This window comes from Podarcis filfolensis, assembly GCF_964270895.1.
Source record: "Podarcis filfolensis genome assembly, chromosome: 6".
Lineage (NCBI taxonomy): Eukaryota > Metazoa > Chordata > Lepidosauria > Squamata > Lacertidae > Podarcis > Podarcis filfolensis.
The window spans coordinates 26,256,262-26,278,365 of record NC_139609.1 but is presented as its reverse complement, the minus strand read 5'-3'; the positions used below and the strand labels follow the sequence as shown (position 1 = coordinate 26,278,365).

General features: G+C 43.8%; 1 protein-coding gene across 6 annotated transcripts in view; it reads left to right on the top strand.

Annotated features, from left to right (window-relative positions):
• The window catches only part of DPYD (dihydropyrimidine dehydrogenase), a 512,239-nt gene that overhangs the window by 39,343 nt on the left and 450,792 nt on the right, over positions 1 to 22,104 (top strand). For all 6 annotated transcript variants that reach the window (XM_083620602.1, XM_083620600.1, XM_083620601.1 and 3 more), the window contains exon 2: positions 228 to 338. In XM_083620602.1, the coding sequence (XP_083476728.1) occupies positions 228 to 338 (111 nt within the window). The remainder of the gene's footprint in view (positions 1 to 227; positions 339 to 22,104) is intronic.

The window sequence follows — 22,104 nt, the reverse complement described above, 5'->3', positions numbered from 1 at the left end:
TCTAACTCTATTCCAAATTCATAGAGCTTTTAAGAGGGAAGACTAGGCAACTTTAATTGTTACTGAATGTGTTAAAGTCTATTTTATACAGATAAGTTTCATACACACACACACAAACCTGGAGTGTTGTGATTTAGTAGGTTTGTTAAATTTTCTTTCTTAACTGTGTCCCTGCCTGAACCTTTCACTTTTCCCAAAAATCAAAGCCTCGTTTTCTCTATCCACAGAATATCCTAGCACTAAACCCTCGAAGACAAACTCACGCATCTTTGAATTCAACTGCAGCAAAGAAACATGAGAAAAAGCACTGGAAAAGGAATGCAGATAAAAGCTGCCCGGTAAGTACCACAGCTGTTTCACACACAACGTGGGAATGCTCACTGCCTGAATCTCTGCATGCTGGATCCTCCAAGTCAGATCTTCCTGATGTGGAAGGCTTGCTCAGACCACGGTTGACTGGTCTGAATGGTACAACACACAATGGTGTGGTTTGGGGGAAAAAAAGGATGTGATCTATTATTCCAGAAAGGAAGGAGGGAGTGCTTGCACTTGTCACACATTCCTAGTCCCTCCAGACCATGTTTGGGAGGATGAAGAACATTATGTCTAAATGCAGCCATCATTTTGTGTCTTGCTGAGTTAAGCTTCCAAATGAAAGAAGATTAAGGAGATGCTCTTAAATTAACTTTATTGTGAAAAATGCTATTGCAAGTGGAAACCACATAGAAAATCGGTTTAAATTATGCTCCTTGTCTGCTTGGGTTTCTATTATAAACTTTTTTAAATTCTCTGATAACACCCCCTTTCTCCTCCCACCAAAGATGCTGTTGGTTACTTGTTATGGTCTTAAATCCCATTGTTAATTTTGATTCTCTGCCCCACCCTGCCCAGTGCTTTGTTGCACGAACGTCCTGATCAGAAGAGCTATAGAATGATTTTTGTAGTCATGCAGATGTTAGAGGTCCATCCATCTCAGAAACCTAATTAAATTGTGCCTGATGCTTTCCCAGACATTTTCAAACCTTGTTACAATGAGTATCCTAGAATCAGTTTTGAAAGATTTGAGAATTTCCATCAAGACCCTGTGAAATGCATAGGGATTGACTGAGCCATCGGTATATATATAACTAGAGCATATGCTGGTCTACCACATCTGAATCAACAACAGTATTGGGGTTTGGGGGGAGGCAAGAATTGGGGAGTGGGAATTACTCTGGAATATGTGGAGGGGGGAAAGTCTCATGTTTGAATGTTCTCCAACAAAAATCAGAAAATCCCTGCACCTACAACACTAGCATGTCACGAAAAATTCTTATTGCTTTATCCTTCTTTCAACATGCTAGGTTATGTATTTATTAAATTTATATATCACCCTTCATACAGGGATCAAGTGTAAGCTTTTTAGACTTGTGGATATTCCTGGTGGGTTCAGATTACTCTTTTTTCCCTTTGGACAGTATTTATTAGGTGCTCTTCAGCACCATGTGTGCTTTAAAAAACCCCACATACAATGTCAGACAGATCTCTCTCTAATCACTACCTTAGTTCAATAGCAATTAGAGGTATGTAGGTAGAATGCTAGTTCTATGAATCATTGATCTTTTCAATCACAACTATTCAGCCAATAATTGGTGTAATTTGTCAAGGGGCATCAAAAGGAAGGACTTTGGCATTGGACTCTTTGAACTGATGTCTGTTCTAAGCTACACTTCCCCCCCACCCCCCTGCAATATTTCAAAGTCCATTACGGGTTGACTTAACATTGTGGAAACTGCACAAAAAAGTATTTAAGTGATTGCGTGTTTGAAAAATAATGTTCATACGTATTATTTACCTCAAATACAAGAACTACTTTTCAGCACTTACTGATCACTTGAAGTCAGAGATCTTCACCCAAATCTAGAGGATCACTGTCTGAAGAAAGCTGTGCCCCCAAATCGGACAAATTAATGTGCTTTAGCGGTGATTGGGAATCACATGATGCTAAAGATGCTTAGCTGGCAGTGTTTGTAAAATGCTGCCGACACAACTGTTCTTCTAAGCAAATAAGCCTTGTGTTTTCAGATGGGGGAATTTTACTCTGCATGCTGGTTCAGCTTCCACTTATGTTGCATCTGAAGTCGATGGGAATTGCAAGTTCTCATACTCTCTAAGGATTTGGTTCAAAAGCTCCGAGAACAAACTAAATTCTTTTGATTATCTGCTATACTTTCTAAGTTGTTTGTTATTTTTCCGGGTTGTATGCATAGTTGAAAGTGTTTATTGACTCTGCTTAGATTAAAGCTCAAACGACTAATACGCTTGGTTTGAATTCACAGTTGACGATAAAAATTTAGATAAATCCAGTTAGGAATAGTAGTGTTTGAGGCCTTAAAAAAAAAAAAAAAGAAAGCCTGAATAGCAAAATAAACAGAATTTTATTCACACAACTTTGTTGTAGCAGCTTCCTGGGGAAAGGGAAGAAAGGAGATGCTCTCTAGCTCCCAAGTGGTTTTGGTTTATTCTAGCAGTGTGGAGAAGCTTACCTTTTGATGATTGTTATTCAGAATCTGTAAGTTTTGATTTCATGTACCATTTGCCAGGAAGGTAGCAGAATCATGTGTATGGCTTGTGGGGGTTTTTTGTAGCTGACTCTGAAAAACCTTACTACAAAAGCTGAAGACTAGGTGTAGGAAAATGTATTGCTAGGCAACACTGTATTACCATGGATCATAGTTTTGAGGATGTCCTGCTTGGAGCTGGTTGGCTAGAAGCCAGGAGGAGGAGGAGGAGATATCTCAAAGTTGCAGGAATAAATTAAAGAAAGGATTAGGGTAAAGTGTTATAACATATTGCAGAAAGCAAAGAAGCAAAGGGATTTTAGTTAACTGGAAGACTGGTTCAGACATAACCTTAAATCGGCCTTCCCCAACTTGGAACCTTCCATATGTTATTAGACTATAAATCCCATCATCCCTGGCCGTTTACCATGTTTGCTGAGTTTTGGTCCAAAACATCTGGAAGCAAAAACATATTCTAGTAATTTGAGAATTAAACTAGCTTCCCTCAGGACTCATATATTCCCATTCTCCCTCCAGTACAGCTGAGAAGCCTTTGCTTCAATATTTTGATTAATCTTAATTGAAGTTAGTGGAAACAAGTCAACTTCAAGCCATGGTTTTTGAAGCTGGCTTATTTTCCCTAACTATAGTTAAGCTTAACCACAGTTTAGGGTTCATATGACACACTAAATTGGTCAATCAAACCAAAAGCAGAAGCGGTATACAACCGCGCCTTGCCTCTCCAGAACAAACTTAGGAAGGCCCCAGTCCTGCGAAGCCCTACTGGTCACAGGGCCCGGCTCCTGCATGCACTCCTGACAGCCTACAAGGCACCACCCAACCGTCTTAGCGACTCCATTCTGAATTTGTTGTAGGGTTTACTCCTTAGCCTTGTCTTCTCCCAAAGATATGTCACAAGGCAACAGAGGTTTAAGATAAGAATTTTCCTTCTTCTGGATAGGCTACCTTCCCAGGTTGTTGAGCCCCATCTGCCTCTCAGGTGTGTGTGTGTGTGTGTAAATAAACTATATTTCATAAAGTCACTACAGTCGCCATCGTTCCTCATTCCCAAAGGAAACACACACCCTGGATAAGGACCGAGACCCCTGGAATCTTGCGCACAGTTCGGCAGACATTGGGTTGGCCGGTACCAGTGGCATAAAATTCAAAGCTGAAACTGATTCATAAATAGTAACTGAAATAAGCCACATTCCCCCTTCTCCCTCCCTTTCACACTTGCAACCATGCCGGTGGTAAAATTCTGGTATGAAGCTCCCAAGCTGTAGTTTCTTGTGGAATTGATGTGGGAGCTTAGTTTTTTGCTTTTTTTCTCCAGTTGGAAGAAGGCAATGAAATGAGAGTGAGAGAGGAAAAAAAGGTCACCAGTACTTGGCAAACCAGGGTTCTTTTTTATTTTTAGGGCAAAGGAGAGGCTTTTCAGCTGGACGGCATCATCCATCTGGGAAAACATATTTTCTGATAGTTCCAGCTCATGCCTCAGACTCTGGCAGCACATTGCCAGTGACGCTTATTGCATGGTGTAATCCCTTTGGAAATGGGATTTCTCATTTTGTATTTGGCTTGGGCCATGATAAATATATTCACACTTCACCTTGAGGAATGTTGCTTTGATACAGCTGGTTTTCTGCTCCACGTGTCTCCAGTTCCCTAAAATAACCACTAGCTCTGGATTGTGCGTTGGGATAGTGAGAATTGAATTTAAAAGTGTTTGTTTACTGGTGTTACAACTAGGGCTGCGCTAAAAGTACTGATTGTTTTTGGGGACATTCTTTGGTGGCATACCTCCCACCCAACCAAGAACCCATTATTTGGGAATTTTGTGGGTGTGCTTGCTTTGAAAGGGTTCAGTTTTTCAGGATGGAAGCACTGATATTACTGAATTACCGTATTTTTCGCTCCATAGGACGCAATTTTTCCCTCTTAAAAACTACGGGGGAAAGTCTGTGCATCCTATGGAGCGAATGCAGGGGGGAGGCAGGCAGGAAAAGCCCCCAAGACCTGCACACAAGCTTCGCGCGGCTCTTGCAGGCTTTTCCCCAGGAGGGAGAAGGGACTCTTCGTAGAAAAGCCCGCAAGAGCCGTGCGCTCCTGTGGGCTTTTGCGGGAGGTGGGGGAATTGCCATAGCCGTGCGCAGCCTCTCCAGCCGGTAGAGGCTGCACTAGGCTAAAGAAGCCAAGGCAGCGAGCGCGATCCATCCCGCTCGCTGCCTTGGCTTCCTCTTTAGCCTTGCACAGCCTCCCCTGGCTGGAGAAGCTGTGCAAGGCTAAAGAGGAAAATAATATTTTTTTTCTTGATTTCCCCCTCTAAAAACTAGGTGCATCTTGTGGTCCGGTGCGTCCTACAGAGCGAAAAATATTGTAACTTTGATTTCCATAGTGATGTCTAAGCGTAGCCACATCTCATATGATCCCATTAATTTTGTGATCTGTCATTGGTTGGGATAACTCACGTGCAGTAGACAAAGAGAATGTAATTCAAGGGCAGTATGAACAATACTTAAAATAAATAAATAGCAAAGGAAAATGGTCCTGAAATGGCAGTAGACAGGGAAAACTGATCAGAGGATAGCAGGGGTCAACTACCTTTGTGGACCAGGGGGTACATTCTGAATTTTGAGAGAGTGCTGGTGGAGGTGCCAGTCACAAAATAGCTGATTTGGATGGTGGGGCACGGCATAACACAAAATGGCTGCCGGGGGAAAGCAGCATAACACAACGTTAGAGAGGCAGCCATCTCCAATAACCTTATGCTTACCATAGGAACTCAGCTATGCTCTGCTGGTCCAGACTGTGGAGATCACAAGATCACACCACATTGATTTCGGGGACACACACACATACACACACACACACAGAGAGAGAGAGAGAGAGAGAGAGGCTGTCTAATAGCAACACAGAGCATTCCCAGGAAAAATATACTGTACATGCTGGCCACACCACACGACATATCATTTCACAGATATCGTTTAGAATGTTTTGCCCCAGAACTTTCCTTCTAGGAGGGCTTAGATGCATTCCTCCCTTCCTCCCTTTAAATGTTATGTGCAAATGGCTTTAGATACCTACTAGGTCCATAAATTACCAATAGCATATATTCAACACAAAAAGCAGTGGCAATTTGCTGTTGACAAAGGACAGCTGGACATAAAAAGGACCCCATTACCTTCAGTAGCTTAGGGCCTCATCAACCTAAATCTGGCCCTGGAGATACAGTCAAACCTCGGCTCCTGAATGCATCCATTTTGGAATGTTTTGGCTCCCGAAACCTGGAAGTAAATGCTCCGATTTTTCAACATTTTTTGGAAGCTGAACGTCCGACATGGCTTCTGCTTGAGTGCAGGAAGCTCCTGCAACCAATCGGAAGCCCCGCCTTGGTGGTTGAACATATCGGAAGCCAAATGGTCTTCCGGAACGGATTACGTTCGACAACCGAGATTTGACTGTAATGTGAAAAACACAGCCAATGGTCTTCTCCATAAATATTTTACGTTCTTCCAAAGCACTGTTTATGATCTGAAAATTACAATATAGCAAAATGTTTTGCACAGCCCTAGTTTTTGTACTATTGACTGTCCTTATAAGGGATTTTTAAAATTGTTTTTATGATGATATCAGAACTGTCCTTGCACTGGGTAGAAGGAGCAGTGCAAAGTAATATTTGAGTTCTCATGTTTCTGTTCTAACAGAAAAAGAATGATTTTTTTAAAAAAAACAACGGTTTAAATGAAGAATTTATTTTGAAATTATTTAAAGGAATATTAAGCACAAGCGGCAACCATTTCGTGTGGGGCTTCCATTCCTGGCCCCTGCATGTGTTGGTGGAGCAGGTTTCACTGTGCTCTACCCTGTTCCGCCCCCTTCTCCGTTCCACCCCTGTCCTGCCACTGGTGGAGGAAGAGGTGTGGGGGGGGGGGGAGTGCACCGCCCCTGGCAGCATGATCTTGGCAGCACGCCATCATGGCTGTGTTGGAGAACTTGCCCCCTCTGGAGAGGCTGGCCCCTCTCCCCGGCTCCCGGGGCTTGTTTGCCGGTGATCTACCCTGGCTGGCTTCCCCGCAGTCCAGGAAGATCTTGATAGGCGACATCTCCCTGCGTGGAAGATGCACACCCCCTTCCTCCTTGCATACCGGCGGGAGAAAGAAGAAAGTCAGAAAGCCTGTTTCATCTACGGTTCATTTCTGACTTTACAACTGTACAAAACATGTCCGTTCACTCAGACTTCTCTCCGAGCAACTGCAAAGGACTTCCTTCACAAAATCAACAGGAAGGTCTCATATTACACAAAGAACAAATCCCTGTGAATTCACTGGAGCTTCCTGTCTCACGGTCAGCTCCACCATGTGATGTAAACATCGAGCTGCTAGTTTGCAGCTGCGTAGTACTCATATCCCAACAGGCTGCCCCTCGCCCATACTGGGCACCCCACCCCTTCGGGTGGCATGCCACACCCTTGCAGGTGGTGCACCACGCCCCCGGGACATGCGCCAGCCCTGTCCCCGCCTGCTCTCCTCCCTCCTGTGCTGGAGCATGTAGCTCCGCCACTGCATCCTGCCCTGTTCCAGGTCCAAAAGGACCAACGTGTCGGCAATCATGTGTCAGTTGGATGCACCTAAAATGGTTGTCATCTGTATTAGTTTTCAAAATGTGAATGCTGGATTTCAACACCTGGCTTCCCCTGGAATGTATAAAACATACAAATAATGCACATGAGAGATAAAGTTTCATAAAAAATAAGTTTTTTGCATCTAGATTTTAAATTTGGACTCAAATATTGATAGAGATTGAATTCTTCGCCACCGTTCAGGGGTCCATATTTAATTCCTAGCTAATACACAATTTTAAAAAAATGGTTGGTGAGGATCTGCTAAAATTATTTCAGGAGTAGGATATCCCGGGGCTTTGCAGAGCAAGCAAGGTGTGTCAGATGATCTATTACATGAGTTGGGGTACCTATGACCACCCCAAGGTTGTTGAACATCTGGATGTTGTTGTTGATGACTGAAGACCATCAATGATGCAACCCTCCATGCTTCAAGGGAAAGGGAGTCCCACAGTTGAGACACGTTTACTGAGAAGACCTTATTCCATGTTCCTACACAGTAAATGACACTTTTTGGTATGATGCACACACACACGGCCATATACTATATATATTCCTTTGTCTTTCTGAAATGCTGTCCCCAAATGTCACATTCTTTGCATGCAAAAGGTCTGCTTCAATTCCTGGCATCTCCAGATAGGGCTGTAAAGAACCCCAGTAGGAAACCCTGGGGAGCCACTGCCAATCAGTATCCAAGAGACTCAGATGGCTGGTTTAGTGTGTTTTTAATTCCATATAAGGCAGCTTCTTATGTCCTTTATCTGGGTGCCTTCCAGAACAGCATGTCATCATTATGCAAAATGAGCTGTTTATGAAAGGGGTAGATCTACACAGTCCCTTGTGTGTACGAAAGTGTTTGCACGTATGAAGAGGCCCCGTTTGGTTCCTAGCCATTATTAAATATTCCTCTACTGTGTCATATTAATCTGGCACTGATGCATTGTCTTCAAGTGCCCTGCTCCAAAGTACAACTTCATCAATGGCTCAAATGAGCCTTTAATAGAGTCAAGTAATGAATGGGTAGGTTTTAACCTGCGGGAAATGAGGCATAACTGGTGGATCTTGAGAAGTACAAAAAAAAAGCTGTCTTTTTTTTGTGTGAGTGTGAGGAGAAAGTATGCATGTGTCAACTGCTGTGGAATTATTTGATGAGTGGATGTGCAAAGGTAGAGCACACTTGCGCAACCCGGTGCCCTGCTGATGCGTTGTGCAACAACTCCCATCAGTACTAGTCAGCATCACCAGTGGTCACAGATGATGGGAGTTGTAGTTCAAAAACATCTGGAGACACCAGCCTGGGGCTGTATTAGAGGGGGGAAAGCCCAGAAGTTCAGCTTAATGAATCTGAATTATGGCTTTGGATATGATCATTGGCTAACGCAATAAGATGTGACTTGACTTGCTGGATGACGAGTGCCTTTTGTTTCCTTGCATCCAGGTCTTGTGTTGACTGCTAAAACATTTCTCCCCAAGATAATTACAAAGAGAACATCAGCTAGCATGAAGCTGATTTGAAAAAATAAAAATAAGCTGCAACAAATGAATAAATCCATTCACGCGGGTGGTGTTACTTGAAAGCATGGGATTTATCAGAAGCGCCTGTCTTTGCCCATCCCCATGATACAGCCACGCGCACTGAAAACTGGAGCCTGTAACAGAATCTCCAACACTCCACCTCTCTGTAATACATTGCTCCCACTGTGCTGTGCTGTCTTGACACATCAGCGCTGTTTTACTCTCCCTTCCCTCAATACAAACTCCTGGCTCTCTTGCACTCTATTTGTTATGTTTTGAGCTTGGTCCCACTGCTCCTTTCAGCCTTGTCTGTCTCATCTTCACTATATCAATATTATCTGTTGTGGTGGTCCCAGCTGGACCGCATTCTGTTCCCTCTTTTCTCTCTGCTGTCAGCTGAGTTTGAACAGAAATAAGATTCTTTGCATTTTGCATTAATGCTACTGAAGAATATATAATTCGAAACGTGCCCGTGGACAAAAGGACGGAATTGCTCAACAAAAAGCTGTGAGGCTATGGGGCTGATTGAAACATAAATGTTTTCTTCCGTGGGGCTGCTTTTGGAAATGTCTTCTATAGCTGAATGAGGGGAGAAAATGTTAAAAATTGAATAGGAAATCCACATGGAATCAAGAATCCGGCTTCTGGATCTCAGCTGAAAATTCAATGTCCTGCCTTTCTGCATTCTGTTGCATTGCATTGTATTTATTCATTTGAAAGCCTTTCTAAACCACTCAGTATTTGAAAACCTCTGAACAAAAATTCCTCACGAAAACAATAAAGCAATTTCATAAAAAGAGATAAAGCAGTCTTTAAAAAGAGTAAAAGGGAGGGGCCACAGCTGAGTGCTAGAACATCTTTTTTCATACTGAAGGTTCTAGGTTAAAGCCCCAAAATCTCTAGGTCAGGGAAAGACCATGCCTGACACTCTGGAGGGCTGCCATCAGTCAGTGCAGACAATACTGGGGTAACTGGACCCAGTAGTCTGATAGTAGTAGAAGAAGAAGAGTTTGGATTTGATATCCCGCTTTATCACTACCCGAAGGAGTCTCAAAGCGGCTAACATTCTCCTTTCCCTTCCTCCCCCACAACAAACACTCTGTGAGGTGAGTGGGACTGAGAGACTTCAGAGAAGTGTGACTAGCCCAAGGTCACCCAGCAGCTGCATGTGGAGGAGCGGGGAAGCGAACCTGTTTCACCAGATTACGAGACTACCACTCTTAACCACTACACCACACTGGCTCTCTGGATAGAAGAAGAGACCTTGCTAAAAGAAAGTTATAAAAACAAAAACTCAGCAATAACAGGGCCCACTCTTATCGTGGAAGGAAAGTCTGGGCGATAATCAACTGATGGATGATGCTTCATGTAAGGCAGGGAGAAGAGCTGTGTGGGCAGTGTTCGAAACTCCCATTGTTCTAGGCGCATTTTGTGACAGGGAATTTCATTAGCGCAAGCAATTTCTGAGCTTCAGATTAAGACTTCAGAGTGGAAGGAAAGGAGGACCTTTTTCTGCCTCCCCACTTCCAGCTACTCTGAAGACTGGAGAAGAGGCCCTCTTAAGAATATTAGGGGGGTGGGCAGGGGAAGGACTAGACCATGTGAAAAATGAACATAATATTTTAACTGCAGTTTATTCATTTTCAGCTTTGTATGCTTGTTATTAAAAAGCATGCCTATACATTCTGTTGTTGCACCCATAGCCTAACACTGAGTGCAGGAGAAAATGACCATTTTGGATTTTGCTGCCCTGTGATATTCTCCAGGGTATGTTGTACCAAGTAACATTTCCTGAGATTATCGAATTTGCACAAGGGCAGTGTCATGGGCCAGGAGTCAGCTTCACCTGCTGAACAGCAGCCTGAAGGAGGAGAAGGCAGAGTGACTCCACCTGCATCTGATCAGCTTTCAAGGACTCAAAGGAGAAGGGACTGATGAGAACCAGCTGGCTTCAGCCTTCTTAAGCAGAGCTTCCAGCAGCAGTCAGATGCTGGTAATAGTGCTTGCAGTCTCTGGCCTGACCTTGCTGCTTCCTGCTCGTCTTGACCCCATGGTCATCAGATTCCTGGACCCCTGGACTGTCTGACCATGTGGATTGCTGTTTGCCCGATCCTAGAACTGGACCTGACTTTGTACGCTGACACTGCCTCCAGGCAAGTACATCTCAGAAACTCTTCTGGTTGGCTGGCTTCCCACTCCATTGAGCTCTGCACATTGTTGATCAGCAAGAAGACTATGACAGGCAAGGAGTCTGTCAGGTACATAACATGGTCCTGAGGTGCTCAGGGCTTTATGTCTTAATAAAAAGGCCTTGAATGTGCCCCAGTTCTCCGTTCGACAACCTGGCAGCAGTCTTGCATACCAGCTGCAGCTTCCAAACCAGTCTCAAAGGAATTCCTACATAAAGCACGTTGCTGTATTTCAGTAGCAAGGTTACTCAGGGCAGTCTAGCTATTCCTGTCCAGAAAAGGACACAGTTGTCATACTAATGTAATAATAGTCACTCCTCATTGTGAAAGTTACCTGGGTCTCCAGTGACAAAGATGGGTCTAGGAGCACCCCCTAAAAACATACCTGTTGCCTTGGAAGAGAGAGGTGTATCCCCACGTAGAAGTGGCAAATTCCCTAACTATCACACCTGAGATTCGCTAACCTGCTGTGCCTTCATCTTAACAGGATTCTGTCTCTGTCTGTTAGCCCTCATCCTGTCCACCACTGCATCCAAACTCTGGTTCACAATGGTCACAACCTCTCCTGATTCAGATATAACAGAGAATAGAGCCTCAAAACTCCAATTATTCCCAGTGGCTTCACATAGAATTATGACTTGTAGAGGTGGAAGGGATCATTTAGTCCAATGCCTTGCAATGCCAGAATCTCAATTAAAACATACATGAGGGATGGCCATCCCATCTCTGCTTAAAAATCTCCAAGGAAGGAGATTCCGCCACCTCCCTAGGGAGTCTGTTCCACTGTCAAACAGCTCTTACTGTCAGAAAATTCTTCCTGATGTTTCGTTGGAATCTCCTTTCTTGCAACTTGAAGCCATTGGTTTGTGTCCTACCCTCCAAGGCAGGACAAAAGAAATTTCCTCTATCTTCCATGTGTCAGCTGTTTAGATATTTGAAGATGGCTATCTTATCTCCTCTCAGTCTCCTCTTCTCCAGGCTTAAACATACCCAACTCCCTCAAGCGTTCCTCATAAGATGTGGTTTCCAGACCCTTGATCATCTTGGTCATCCTCCTCTCTACACGTTGCAGCTTCTCAAGACCTACATACTTTACATTATGTGATTCCTGAAGATGATGTAAGGGGGGAGGGAGGGAGAGGGAGAGATCAAGCCTTAAAAATATCACCAAGCTAGGAACAAATTTGGGCTGTGAAGAGACAATAAATTTTATGAAAAACAATTAAGGTAGGGTTTTTCCTCAGGTGTGTTTTGACCCCCTCAGACGCTAAACACAAAAATGTTTGCATGTCAATTTGGCATAATATTATTATGTATTAGTTAAAAGCATGGTAAATATCCTATTGAAAAATATCAGTATTGCATGGAGTAGAAGTTTTTTTAAAAAATATTTTACATAGATTCTTGACTCCTCAAAAGCTATAGCAGCTTGTTCATCAAAAATGAATATATAATGAAAGGCAAAGATTATTGTAAAAACATACTCATATATTATGAATAATGATGTTATGTAAATTGCCTTGAGCTTAATGTTGCCTGTCTCAAGCTAGAAGAAATTCGTGTGTTTTTAGAAGAAGGAAAAATATGTCTGTCTGTCTCTCTCTCTCTTTAATTCCTCTAAGTAGTTTGTTTTCATTTGTGAGGTCTAGAATCCTGTGGTATAGACAAGTTTGAAAGGAGCAGTGGGATCAAGTTCAAAGGGATAGAATAGGAATACAATGTTTCTATTGAGAACAGTATTCTCTAGGGCATTGTAATCAGACATTTGTCCTACTTGGGCATTCAAACCTTCAAACAGTTCTCATTCTGTGAAAGGGAGAGTGGCGTAGCACTTGCTAACTTCAGTCTCCTCCATTGCATCCCCAAAAGTCTGGCTTCACTGTCATTCACACATTTGGGGTCCAGATCTGACCATGGGAGCTTGCTGTGCAATTCTAAATCCTGATAGTACAGGGTTCTAAATCACACTGGGGTGCCATGTATATAGTACACCCTACTCTTCAGATCTTCAGCCCCAGAATGTGGACAGTGATTACCATTGGGAGCATAAAGGTAGAGACAGAAAAGCGGCTGAGCTTTTTTTGGCAAAGTGGTTGAGCTTTTTAAATTTTTTAAATTGGGCATTTTTCAGCTATTTCTTAGGGAAATTGGCAAAAACAATTTTCCTGGATATTTAGACAATTTCTACCCAGACACTGCTTGAGGCTGCAATAATCTGGATATGTCCGGGAAATTCTGGATATATGGCAACCCTATTAAAGGCAAGGGTGAAGCTCACTCTTCTGGTCCATGGTGCCTGAAGGGGGTTATTGAATCTAGTAGATAAAAATTTAATACATCTAGTTCTGCAAACATGTCATTCTATGGTATTTTGTTGTCTTCAAAATGCGTGTGGAATGCACAGTTAAGTCAACTGTGTTGTCTGACTGTTGATGATTCACACAGGTGCCACATGGGTTTATGAGGCACCACAAAGTAAGATATGTAGAGTCCTTCATATGCTGTTGTCTAAATTTTCCATCACCCCTGGCTATTAACTCTGCTGTTTGGGGCTGATGGGATTTGTAGTGCATAACATGGAAGGTGCCTTGTTGTCCACATGAGGGCTAGTGCATGGTTAATTCACTATGAGTTCAGTATCTGCTTGATTGTACTTGATTGTTTCCCCTTTTTCCTACTGTACAACCCCATTGAAAAATTAATAAAACACATTTATGGGTGGTGGGGAGAAGCTCTACGCATGAATACAATGCACAACTTTTAATGCTGATCCAAACACCTCATGACTCACAAAGCCCGAGTGTCAAGAATTGTGACCTCCTGTCTGCTATCTGGCAACCTCTCTGCTTTTGCATTCCCAAGAAGGCAAGTGAACTGGAATTCTACTGAGACCTTGGTGTGTGGCCAGACATGGCTTTGGCCTGAAGGATTATAAATTGTGCAGGCCTGCCTGAACTAAATGATAGTCGTATGATTTAAAGCCATTTCCTTTCCAACAGCTCTTCATCTATTGCTTCAGAGTCATGCCCTCGCAGTTCCCACCCTCTCTTCCAACTAAATGCGCTCAATTGGCCATGACCACAAGGTTCCAGCTATTACCCTGGTAATGTAGGGGAGAGCACATGTGGGGAAGAGAGACCACCTATCAGGGTCACCACTTATGCACCACCCAAAAAGAGGACAAAGTTTTGCTTAAAGTGGCATCTACTGATGTATAGGCAAAATCCGAATAGAAACAAAATACATCTCTTCATAGTGGGGAAGATGGTGATCAGGTGACCTGGTGTCAGGGACTGGCTGGATGAGGAAGAGTGGTGGGATCCACCTGCCCAAGAGCCCCCCAAGGAGGGCACAGAAAATGACAGCTTAGATCCCAGATCCTGGTGGTGGGACGCTGAAGAGCAGTCTGTAGAAGGGACAAGCTAGCAGGGGGTTTGAGCATTCAAGGGGGGTCAGGAGAAGGAGGGCCTTCCAGGATAGGGTTAGAGTCACAGATACAGAGAGGAGGCAGATGTTGGCCCTGCTACACAGCAGCAAGATAGTCCCAGTCCTACTGGCCCTCCTCCCACCCTGGCATCCCACTCAAGGAAAAGTCCTGCATGTTGCTGAGCAATGGGCCAGACAGGCCCAGAGGAGGAGCCCGCCCCTCAATGTAGCCTTCATCTACTTGGGAGGGATCTAGAGTGAAGGGCTAGAGGAGGAAGGGCAGAGCTAGTGGTCAGTTTAAGCAATGTCTCAGCTGGATTAAGATGGACCAGAGCTAATTGCCTTTCGTGCCTTCCGTGTGTGTGCCTGCCCTGTGGTTTGTTGACAGTTCCTTGACACATGGATGCCTCCTCAGACTTCTGTCCTGGTGCTAACGGTGGATGGGCAACTCCAAGACCCCTATCTCCTTTCCTAAGGTCCCTTATTTTTAAACTGGACTTGGACCAGACAGATGATGGTCCTCTCTAAAGTAAGATGCAGGGCCACCCTGAGTCCTGTGTTGGTTTGTTACTGTATGAAGGCACCCTGTGCAGGTAGTGGGGAACAGCTCTGCAGCCAAGAAGGCAAGGCAAGCAGCAGTGATGTCTGGTGAGAGGCCTTTGTATGCCTGATTGTGTCCCATTTTCATTAGAGGAAGACTTTCTAGAATCTGAAGAGAATAAGAAGTCAACGGAAGTTCAAATTTTATAGGGAATAACACTTCCCTTGTTATGGTTACAAAGGTTTGCATGGGGAAAAAGAAGCTGGAAGGGGCTTTTAAATTCACAACAATGGTCTATTAGTCTGGTTGTTGTTGGTTTTTTAATAATTTTTCTTTGGCATGTAATCCTCTTTAATTAGATTCCACTCTGTTGTTTCAAGATTCCATAAACTGGAGTCTTTTCTACCAGCTGCTGAAGCAGGAGTTACTGTCTAAATGATATTCACAATGAGTATTTGGAAGGTTTACAATTATACCCTTGCTAATAAGTTGTGTTATTTTCCCCAACAATTTTAAGAGCTAATCTTCAGAAGGCATTTTAAAATTAGCTAAAATTCTGTCGAGAGATTTACAAAAATGGTTAGCATGAAGATAATTATGTCACAGTCCTTGGACTCCATCTCTGATTGTGTGCATAAATCAGAAAATGTCAGCTGTGTTTTCCCTTAATAATCATCCTTGCAGCAATATATTACAGTTTTAAATTTCTGTTATAATTTTGCTGTGGGTTTATAAAGCACTAGACAGTTGTTTCTAAAGTTTTCTGCTGATTAAATAATCCAAAGACTTCTCAAAATAACAAGTGATTATCATGTCTAACATTCTAAATATCAATAAGCAAATCAATAAAGAGGAAAAAAGAGCACACTCCTTGTTGAATTATAAATCCTATTTGGAAGGCGACAATTGTCTTTTGGAGTACAAGTGAGATTTTAAAAGGATGGCTTTGTAAAGCTTATATTTTCACAAGCATATTCTAAACTTGAACGGCTTAGGGTGTTGCATCGCTGAGACAGATGGCACCTTCTTGAAATTCAAATTAGGTGTTCAGAATGAAAGTTCTAGGTCCTCTGTTCTTCTAAAAGTTAGAACTGAAGAAGCCTATGTTGGGTGGCACTGTGCAGTGGTACTCCGGGTTACAGACGCTTCAGGTTACAGACGCTTCAGGTTACAGACTCCGCTAACCCAGAAATAGTACCTCAGGTTAAGAACTTTGCTTCAGAATAAGAACAGAAATCGTGCAATGTCAGTGCGATGGCAGCAGGAGGCCCCATTAGCTACAGTGGTGCTTAAGGTTAAGAATAGTTTCAGGTTATGAATGGACCTCCAGAATGAATTAAGTTCTTAACCCGAGGTACCACTGCATAAAATTAGCATTCTTCACTGCTGCTTCATGCATCTCATTTGTGTGGCTTTAAAAATAGGATGCTGCCTTATCTCAAGTCAGACTACAGTGGTACCTCGGGTTAAGTACTTAATTCGTTCCGGAGGTCTGTACTTAACCTGAAACTGTTCATAACCTGAAGCACCACTTAAGCTAATGGGGCCTCCTGCTGCTGCTGCACCGCTAGAGCACAATTTCTCTTCTCATCCTGAAGCAAAGTTCTTAACCTGAAGCACTATTTCTGGGTTAGCAGAGTCTGTAACCTGAAGCGTATGTAACCTGAAGCGTATGTAACCCGAGGTACCACTGTATTAGTCCACCTAGCCCAGAACTCTCTGAGTATGCCTGGCAACAGCTCTACTGGGTCTCAGGCAAACATTGGGTACCAGATAATGTGAAACTGGGACTACTAGGGCTGAACGATAGCCAGTTCTATTTTTCTAGAAAAAAAGTTGCCAGAACTCACCATGAACACCTCCCTTGTTCTCTTAGAGTGACAATGGCATCCACCTGAGAGGTGCCGGAACTGAATTCCGGCAAGTTCTGGCTGGAAAACCCCGCTGGCAATATCTGGTTTTCAACATTGATATATAACCAGCTTAAAATTGCCATATACAGATATCTTCACCTTTGTATATCAGGGTAGGAAGTCAAATATTTTTTGTAAACCCTGCTGCCCTGCTCCCAACAGTTCTTAGGTTTTGCTTACTCCCAAAGATTAATCCAGTTTTATCCCATCCCAAAAGAAACAATGAAGGTTGGGGGAGTTTGTTAGAACCAAACTGAGAAAAAAAAAACCAGTTTCAAGAGAAGGCATAATAGGAAACATGGTTTATTCAAAACCCAGAGTGGAAATTTTCAGTCTTCTCATGCACAAAGGAAAAGAAGAAGAGAAGTGTTTGGATTTGATACCCCACCTTTCACTCCCTTTAAGGAGTCTCAAAGCGGCTAACATTCTCCTTTCCCTTCCTCCCCCACAACAAACACTCTGTGAGGTGAGTGAGGCTGAGAGACTTCAGAGAAGTGTGACTAGCCCAAGGTCACCCAGCAGCTGCATGTGGAGGAGCGGAGACGCGAACCCAGTTCCCCAGATTACGAGTCCACTGCTCTTAACCACTACACCACACTGGCTCTGTGAATACAAGGGAGTGTGAATCCAAGACTGGTTGTGGCTCATACCCATTATGCCAACCCATGGTTTTGTGTTAGATCTGAACCCAAACTAAACATAGCCTAGACCCTGCTACTGAGTGCAAATAGGTGAATAAAGGAATACAGTATTTAGATATTTGGTGGCAGCAGAGATTAAAGGAATAAGAAAGCAGGTACCTTCAATAAGTGGCAGGGAACCTATCTAAAATAATAATAAATGTCAGATTTTACAACTAGAAATAAAGCAGCAAACCATCGCAATATGAGTTTCTCAAGATGGAAAAAAGATACTTCTCCAAAGAGATAATATTGCAAAATTAAGGAGCCACAGTAGAATGAAGCACAAAACACAGCACATGTTTGTTCCTATCTGTGACCTTTGATCCTGGAACGGGGGCATGCATGGAGTAGTGTGAGCAAAAAAGACTGGGGGGGAGGGAATTACAATTATAGCACAAATATATGTATGTCACTAGAAGTGAATGCATTCCAAGCCAGTGGAGCACAGCAGCTATCCCTAAACATGCAGAATAGATTTTATTTCTGAGATGATGCCCATACGTGGGTCAAACCACATTTACTTCCCCAGGATACTGGGAATTGCTTAAAAGCAGATGCTCTGTGTGCTCAAGAATGTTGGCGATTATTTCTTGTTTTCAGACAGCTTTTTACATACTGTACAGCAAATGGTTTTAGATCTACATGTTTAACCTGCAGTTAAGCCCAGAAACTGAACGCCCATCACACTGGTGCCGTTAATTAGGTTCTGGATTAGAACTAAATTAATTGATGTAAACGGCTTGAAGATGTATTCAGATTAATTTTTTTATTTAAAGATTTAGACCCCACTTTTTCATTTCTAAAATGAAAGCGCTTAAGGTGGCATACATAAGATTAATATATAAAAAGAAAAAAAGAAAATACAGCAGTAATCAAATTTATAATTAAAATATATACAAAAAGGCAGCTGGTGAGAATCATGTGGAGAATACAGTAGTCAAAAGGACAAATTTAATTGAAAAGCAGATACATCTAGAGCTCTTTGGAAGAGTTAAGGTCTTCAGTCGATGGTGAAATGCCAGCAAAAAAGGACAAATGAATTTCCCTCCTTCTGAACATCACAAAAGCAAGAGGATTCTCATTCTGTCCCACCAGCCATACCTCAGAAAGATGCCAAACGCAAAAAGGACTTTCTTTCACCAGGAGGGGCATGTACACTGCGTGGAAGAGGTGGTCCTTTAAGTTTGGTTTGTCAGCTAGATGATGGTATATCCAGTGGCGGAGGAACCCTCTCTGGCGCCCGGTGCGGGGCATTCCCGTACGGACTGTTCATGTGCGGCAGCCCGTATAGAGTACTCATGCGCAGCGACCATACGGGATGCAGCACATGCTCAGTCCCTATGGGATGCCGCACATGCACACTCCTTTCGGGCTGCCACATGAGCCCTTGGCCACTCTGCAGCTGGGGGGAGGCAGGGGCCATCTTGTCACCCCCTTGAGTGGCACCTGGGATGGCCTGCCCCCTCTGCCTCCCCACTTCGTACGCCCCTGGGTATATCACCCACCCTTAGGGAAGAATTAATCACAATCTTCATGTACTGAGCCAGTCCATCTCCGGCAGCCTTAATTAGCCAGAATAGACATGTAGCCAGCTTCAGGCTTCCCAGAACCCTGCCCATCTCCTCAGGCAGCCCAAGTCGAAAAAAGACCCATCGCAACAGGAGAGAGGCAGATGCCCAGAATGCATCAGTTGGTGCCACCAATGTGGAGTCAAAGTCAGAGCAGATGTAAATGACTTTGTACACAAAGCATCTTACACACTGGTCTCAGCAGGCCACCAAGAAAGCCATCACCCCCCGCTGAGGGCCCTGATGTAAATTCCTCTGTTTATCCTTGTTTGCTGAAATAATTTATGAAGCACCCAGGAAACCTTCCCAGAAATCTGATCTCCATACTTTGAAGGCTTATGACTAAATAACACTAGTAAATAAAAACCTCTGCTTAGCACAGTATTTGCTCCCAGAATGATGTGTTTTCTAATGAAAGCTACCTTTATCAAAAAGTGTGTGTGTGTGTGTGTGTGAGAGAGAGAGAGAGAGAGAGAGAGAGAGAGAGTGATATTGATTTTGGTGTGTGATTAACAATTTGTGTTCTATTTTTGACAAAACTCTGAGCAGCTTGTTAGAACTGTGGTATATGAATAATGGAGGCCTGGTTTCAGAGGTCAACACTATTAGACATTTCCCAGTTACCTGAATCTCTGGGGTGGCCCAGAACTGAATCTGCCACAGTCTCAAAGTGGCAGCTATGCTGCCATTAGCATCCAATGCTGATGGTCCTTTCATTTCTGGTTTTTTGTTGCTCTGGGCTAAAGCCCAGGTGCCTGTGCTTGCAACTTCCATTCTAAACCCCCCAACCAACACTGCTTGCAGGACGCTTGTACAACATAACTCCAGTGTAATGCTACATTGGGCCTTGGAGGAATTGTTGGGGAATTAAAATGGCTTGTGTTAACTTGACAGTTAGAACACCTTTTGTTGTCATTGTGCCAACCTGCTGCTGTAAAGGGTAGAGAGAGAAGGACTAACATGTCAACTGAAATCAACCTACCAAAGGTAGTGAAAGTGCCATTGGATGGTATTCAGTTCTAGTCCCACTCAAAGTAAACCCATTGAAATTAACAGCATGACTGGGCCTATTAATCAGTTTGGTTTCTGGAACACTTAGTTGGAGACAACCCATGATACCAGGCACTAGTTCCTGAAATAATGCACACATATATTGTGAGTGCTTGTTTCTCACTGAGGGACGAGGAGAAAGGACTTCTTTCTGGTCACACGAACAAAAGAGGAATGTGTGAAACAACCAAAGCTGAAATGTGTGAAGAGTTTGTCCTACTATTGCTAGATCAGGGGGCTTGTTGTTAAAAAGTTGTCCTGCAGTTTTAACATCACAGCACCATATTGGTTCATTACACCAAAACTTCATACAACTAGTGAAATAATGTTGTCATTATGCCGAACCACAATCCCTAAACATTAGAAGAGCCTGCAGAATCAGGCCAATGATTCATCTAGTCCTGTTCTCACATTGGCCAACCAGATGCCCATGGGAAATTTTAGTTTAAGGGAACACAGCAGCCTTCTCACCCACCAGCAATGAGTAAAGGCAGGCATATTGCCTCTGTGCACACAGCAGGGGTGCCGGCTCCTAGGGGCTGAGCCTTTTTGGGCTCCCCTTTATTTTTAGGGTAGGGATAGGCCCCTGCTATGACTATGGGACGCGGGTGGCGCTGTGAGTTAAACCACAAAGCCTAGGACTTGCCGATCAGAAGGTCGGTGGTTCGAATCCCCACGACGGGATGAGCTCCCGTTGCTCAGTCCCTGCTCCTGCCAACCTAGCAGTTCAAAAGCATGTCAAAGTGCAAGTAGATAAATAGGTACCCCTCCAGCAGGAAGGTAAACGGCGTTTCCGTGCACTGCTCTGGTTCGCCAGACGCTGGCCACATGACCTGAAAGCTGTACGCCGGCTCCCTCGGCCAATAAAGCGGATGAGCACCGCAACCCCAGAGTTAGTTACGACTGGACCTAATGGTCGGGGGTCCCTTTACCTTTACCTTTTAGGCCCCTGCTATGTCTCCAAAGTATGGAGCCAAAGAGTGGAGCCGAGCGCAATGTGCCTCCAGTGACCGGCTCCTCCTCCTCCTCTTCTTCCTGCTACAGAGGGGAAGGAGGGGCGAAGCAGCAAAGAGGAGGTGCTGCCGACAATTAAGTCGCATGGTCACCCTGTTTGGCTCCTCCTGATGTCATGCACTCAACGTTGCTTCCCCCTCCCCATCACTTTCACAAGCTAGCGCCTCTGGCACATAGCCATCACGGCTAGTCCTTATTTCATTAGAACTAATCAGCGCCAAGCTTCCAGCGTGTCAAAGAATGCACCCCCAATCTGGATGTCAGTGGGTCAAAATATTACTCAGGCCCTTTTATCACATTACCTTTGAAGAACTGGAAAGGCAATGCCAGAAGTCTTGGAGCCCAAGCAGCAGTTGTGGCTGTTTTCCACACTCAACATTGGCTTTTAGGGAAGGACGGACAATACTGATGGATGACTGGAGCAGCTGCAATGTGCAGCGCAACTCCCCCCCCCCCCCGGTGCCATGAAACGAAAGTGTGTGTTTGTGTTTCTCTCTCTGTGTGTGTAAAGGGTAATGTGAGATGGTGTTAATACTTCATCTGCAGTTAAGATGGTAATGTAAGAAGCTCCTGCAGGGTTAATGAGCTTAGAACTGTGCCTTGTGTTTTTAAGATCTTGGATTACACAGGAGTATGTGGAGAGACAAACAAGAAATGATAATTGCTCTCTTTGAAAAATGGCCGGTCATTAGCTGAGTCACTCTCTTGCACTGGCTGGAATTCACAAGCCTTTTTGCAGGGTGGGGAGGGAGCAGAGGTAAACGAAAATGTGGTGTCCCTTTATACGAGCAAGGCTGGCGATCAATTCTGTTGCTTACTTTAGTTACAGATTTAGTGGAATCCAAACTGGGTTCTGGGTGTTCTTTTGTCCTTAGGCAGATTTCTCTCTAATTGATCTCTGATCTATGGGGGCCATTGTCACCAGCACCATAGCTCAAGCTTTTGCATTTTGGCTTTTAAAAACTTCATCAAATTGTGGTGAACTTAAAGAGCCGTCTTATAGGGCAACCCTCCACTTACCATTTACAGTGGCACCTCTGGTTG